At 38.5% G+C, this 5,484-nt stretch overlaps 1 protein-coding gene across 1 annotated transcript; it reads right to left on the reverse strand.

Annotated features, from left to right (window-relative positions):
• Nucleotides 1-1,988: 1,988 nt before the first annotated feature.
• On the reverse strand, nucleotides 1,989-5,454 carry LOC136066008 (probable lipid-A-disaccharide synthase, mitochondrial; the record flags this gene model as incomplete). Its single annotated transcript, XM_065769869.1, has 7 exons — nucleotides 4,966-5,454; nucleotides 4,403-4,502; nucleotides 4,154-4,259; nucleotides 3,835-4,058; nucleotides 3,477-3,555; nucleotides 2,770-3,008; nucleotides 1,989-2,207 (listed from the first exon to the last, which is right to left on the reverse strand). Coding segments are annotated over exons 1-7 (1,230 nt in total), but the record flags the coding sequence as incomplete, so codon positions are not given.
• Between the last annotated feature and the right edge of the window lie 30 nt (nucleotides 5,455-5,484).

Consider the following 5,484-nt stretch of genomic DNA (forward strand, 5'->3'; position numbering starts at 1 on the left):
CCGGCCACTACAAACCCAGCCACCATCAACTACCACATAACCAATTAATTTGAAAAATTACAATCAAAATCGAAACCCATTAATCTCAAAATCAATATCAAAACTATCTACCAAAATCCATAATCCACCACCATTGAAACCCACAAACCACCCTAGCCAATGATCCACCATCCCCAATTGACCACCATCAACGCTTAAACTCACCCCCAACCCACCACCACTGAAACCCATGAATCACCCCAACCACGAATCCTCCAAAACCCAAGCAAAAATGTTATTTTACAATTAAAAAAAAAAAATTTAAGGTTGCGACGGTGTGGGTGGAAGAAGGATGGGTCTGATGAGTGAGAGAGAGGGTGAAGGTAAAGTAGATGAGAAACTACCTTCACTGGCAGAGGGGCGTACAAGCACGATGGTGAGGTCGTGGGTTGGGGATTGGGATGTGGTGAAATCGAGGTGGGTTTTGTTGGGTTCATTGGAGATGGGTTTGAGCATGACGGAGGAGCTGAGGCGGCACGATTAGATGGGCGATGGATTTGAGCAGCGCGATCTTACTGGCGATGGGTTTGGGTGGATCGAAGGATGGATTAGCATTGATCTCTCTCTCTCTCCTTATCTATTTTCAGTTTGTAAAATTCTATTTGAAGGTAATTTGAATGTGTAAATTATTTTACAAAATTTTATAGCTGAAACAAACGCAGCCTTTATATGCGAGTCATGTACATAAGATAGAATTCATGTTTATGTAATTAAAAAAAGTAGTACACAGTAGAGGTGTGCAGAAAACCCGTTGACTCGCCAAACCCGACCCACCAGGTTGGGTCGATTTTTAGGGCTTGGTGCGTTAGGTTACAAAAATTATTTTTATAGCGGGTCAGGTTGGGTTTGGATCATAAAATTACAAACCCGTCAAACCCGACCCGACCCGACCCACCCATATTTAATATATATTTAAAATATATTATATATTTAATAATTTTTTTTAAACTAGCTATAGGGCACTTATATATATATATATATATTGTGGGGTCTGTTAGTTAAAAAGATATAGGAATCCTCAGAAGTGGGTTCGGGGCCCAACGGCCCAATCCGAGGACGCTTAGTTATCCGAGGATAGCTTAAAAAATTTTATTATTATTAAAGGATAATATAGGAGAAAGGACTGGATATTGTATATAGCGGCATAACGCACGTCCGAGGACACCAAAGTCCGAGGTGAATGTAACTTTCATTTTATTCAGGAGACTCCGCAAAGTTGTATCTGAACTGGAAATTGGGTATAAACCTAAGGAGGAGTCGGGGAAGGTAGCAAATATCTTCCAAGGCCATCACCTCCACATTAAATGCTTTCCAGCTAACCCTCTGGCCTGCATTAATGTGGAGGTGATACCTGAATAGTGACTAAGCAGCTTTATGGCCACTGAGCAAAAGTTCCGGTAGGTGCTGGATGGGACAGAAAGGAGCTCCCAAGATAAGAACTACACGTGTACGATGGAAATGGAGGATAGAACGGAGTATATAACATAGAAACGAATGAGATAAAGGGAGGAGATTCCATAAAAAAGAAAAAAGGAGGAAAAAGGAGGAAAGAAGGCGGACTGAAACCTAGCCGAGGAGAATTTTTCTCATTCAATCAACCTAAAATATCCCTTGTTACTTGATGAGTATAGCCTTTCCTGTCAAACGGTACTAGTTCTTGTACCCATGCTCTAAAAATTTATTGTTTGGGCTTATTGGGCTGAAAACCCATTCATACTCTGGGTCCAATCCAAATTGAGTCCCTACAATTGGCGCCGTCTGTGGGGAGAACTTGATCTGTTGAGAAGGAAAGGCAGGTGTGATACTCACGATGGAAGAGGGAGCACCGCGCAACCATTGACGGGCCCGCAACAGGTGGATGCTAATCAGCACCAGGCAGAGTCTAGGGGCTCTCAGCACAGTAATCCGTTGGTAGACCACGAACACGGGGGGGATCATGAGGGGAGTACCCGAACAACCCATACAGATAGAAGCCGCTCTCGGGGGAAAGGCCATGCTTCCCCTGTNTCCAAGAGAATATTGGGGAGAGAGATGTAAGATATCTTTGCTTTATAACGAATAAACCATTCAGTTAGAAGATGGGCTCGATAAGCAACAACACAAGGCAAGCGTGCAAGCTGCATCTCCAAAGCAACTGTACCAGAAGTACATAAAGCAGCCCTACTCGCCTGCAAGGTGTTCAATTCAAATTAATAAGCTTAACAAGTTCTGGCTAATAAGTTTGATAAAGAATTGACATATTATCAAAATCAATTCTATGTCATCCACGTCATATAGGAAGTAACTTTGTTTCTAGTTGTATCTCAAGTATCCAGACCCACACCCAGCTAGATGCCAGAGTTGGTATCATCAAGTCTAAGAAATGATGAAGCTATATCTGAGACACCAAACACCAGCTCTGAAGAAAAGTAAGTAATGATTCACATTCCGTTCTTACATCAAGAAACAGAAATGGGATAACCAATATGCATCAATAGGATTCAATAGATAGAACTTTCTAGGAGAGAGTTCAGCTAGTTCTTGATGAACATATATCAGCTTTTTTTGCTTTTATTCTAACCAATTATATAATTGATCCATCTTAATTATCCCTGGATGGAATCACAAGATAGTAATAAATGCATCATATTTCAGGTGAGGTAATCCTCCATATTCTGCTTAGCTATACATTTTTGACACACTGAATATTATCAACAACTATTACATTGAGAGGAGAAAAGGAGGACTTACACTAAATGCATCATATTTCAGGTGAGGTAATCCTCCTGGAATTAATATAGCAGGAACAGGCCACTTATGAACAATTCCAGTGATGTACTTCTCTACATGCTGATTTGGAGCAACGTGGATCACTGACATCAACTCAGGAAAGGAATCTTTTAATAATTCCATCGTGTTTGAAAAGATAGAAAGCATTTCTGTGACCTCTTGTAATCTGCTTCCAGGAAGCAAGCTAATGACTGTGGCTTCTGTAAAAATAAGTTACACTTAAGTTTTAATAAGGTGGTGGTGTGGATTTCAATGTAAAAAAAAAGAATGCACACATGCAAGTGCACATACACACAAACACACATATATGACATCACAATGATTCAAGAAAAAGGATCCACTTTTAAAGATTTAAAAACATGGTGTCTATTAGGAGATCATGTGAGCTTTACAATTTGCAGTAATTTACTAAAAATGTCTATCACAGATATCACCTGATAAGAAAGTTAGGTTGCACTATCGAGAAGGTTTAGGAAAAGGAATCTTAGCTTGCTAAATACACGAGTTCCTACCTATTAATCTCTACCACTGCCCTTACTAGAAATATCAGAGACTGGTACTGCCTAGTAATAAAGTAGTAAATTTCTCTGAGATAGAGAATACAATACAAACTATTCAATAAAATTCTAGAACAACTGAGCCAGTAGAACTTTACTAAATTAATTTACCTGCAGGTATGTCATTTTTACTTCTGAAATCTTCAAAATCTCTTTCTACCTTCCATTCATGTGGTGAGGTATCCTTTCCCTAAACAAAAAATCACTACAAGGGTTAAAACCAAACCAACTATAAATGAAATCAATTTGAATAGCATTGACATAAATGAAATTAAAAATTCTATGGTACTTTTGTCAACAATGAAATTAAAAAGTGTTGTGGAAATACGTGTTGTGATATTTAAACACTAAAAACTGTTGTTTAAACAATAGTACCAAACACCCCCTAAAAATATATCTAACTAATCCAATATGTGAAAGCCATCCAGACCCAGTACAGTCCACCTACAATCAAAAGAAAAATTCATACCAAATTCAACTCCAAAATATCCTCCAGAATGGGGTGGCCCACAAAGGTTGCAGCCAAGCCATTTGATTTGCAAACTTCTTCCTCATTTGGAAGTATGCACAATACTTGATCCACAAATTCAGCTAGGCCTTTGAGTCTTGCTTCACCCCCTTTCCATGCCCAGAATGATGGTGCTACATAATGGAAGTGAACAGGACCATCCAATCCTTGCTGACTGTAATTAGCTGCAAAAAGGATCCCCCAATTTTCCTACACCGTACTTATGATATAAGCAACATGCTAATAATGATTAAAACTCCAGGAAGCTGGTGCACATTACCCCGCAACTTCTTTAGGAGACGAAATGAGAACCCCTTTGAGTCCACTGTTACAACAACATGAGGTTGAAACAGAAAAGCAGCCTCCATCGTTTCCTTCAGCCTCAACTGACATTTTACAAGTTACAGTATTAATATAAAGGGCAGGATGCACAAAGGCTTTCCCTCACAATACAAGATACATATTCAAGTAAAAAGAGCAAATTTGCATGGGTTTACATTAAGAAGCTATTATATTCCTCATTACTCACTCTGAATTTATTAAGATGTGGCAACAACTCCCATATTCCCATCACTGCAATATCCTCCATAGGAAAAAGGGATATTAATCCTTGCCTTGACATCATGGACCTGAACAGATACAGCAGTGTAATCTCTTAATGGGAATTCATATAGAATACAGTAAGAAAAGAGATGACAGGTTCATACAGTTTCTACTTTATAAATTTATAACAATTTGCAACTATATAGTCTGTATTGCCTACAAACTGAAAGAATACTTTTTCAAACTTCATTGAAGGATAAACACTAAATCATGATATACAACAAAATGCATAGATATCATCTCCATTTTTTTTTTCATGGAAAATCTTTTTAACAATTACAAAATATGTTGCTAACCCCAGGGCTCAAACCCTTCCCCCCCTCCTAGACCCCAAAGCACTTTTTGCATGGGGAAGTGTCAATTCAGCTACAAGGCCCTTGGCATTAAGATATGAAACATAGAGAGCTATATATATATATATATATATGAAAGAAGTATCTTCTGAAGAACTATATATCAAATAAAAAATGAGGGAAAGTAATAGCTTACCCTCCCACACCAGAAAAACGGATAGGAAGTGGACAGAGCTTCTTTAAAGATACCATGAGACGGGAACCAATGGAATCCCCAGAAACCTCTCCTGAAACTATGAAGACTCTCAACTCGCCATCTTTTGCAGCCACATCCAATACAGATCTGCCTGAGATTGATATATATCTCCTCATCAGACTTGAGAACCCCACATTATTCCCACTGTTCGGTTTCCACATCGTTCTGAATAACATTTCCAAGCACTCCCTGACCCTCAGCATTATGCGCACAAAACAAGAGTCATTCTAAAATCCTTCATACCACCAAGAAAAACGGAAAAAAGTATTTATCACCCAATAATAATAATTTCAAGGATTATATTTTCTTCTTCCTTATAGATCTAATTTCAAGAAAATATAGCTGCATGACTCAAACACAGAACGTCCAAATGAAATTTTAGGAACCAAAAGAAAGAGAAAAAGAAATTAACTTGAGCCACCATTCAAAAGTTGAGTCTTTTACATACAAGTATCAGTA

This window comes from Quercus suber, unplaced genomic scaffold, assembly GCF_002906115.3.
Source record: "Quercus suber isolate HL8 unplaced genomic scaffold, Cork oak 2.0 scaffold_1545, whole genome shotgun sequence".
NCBI lineage: Eukaryota > Viridiplantae > Streptophyta > Magnoliopsida > Fagales > Fagaceae > Quercus > Quercus suber.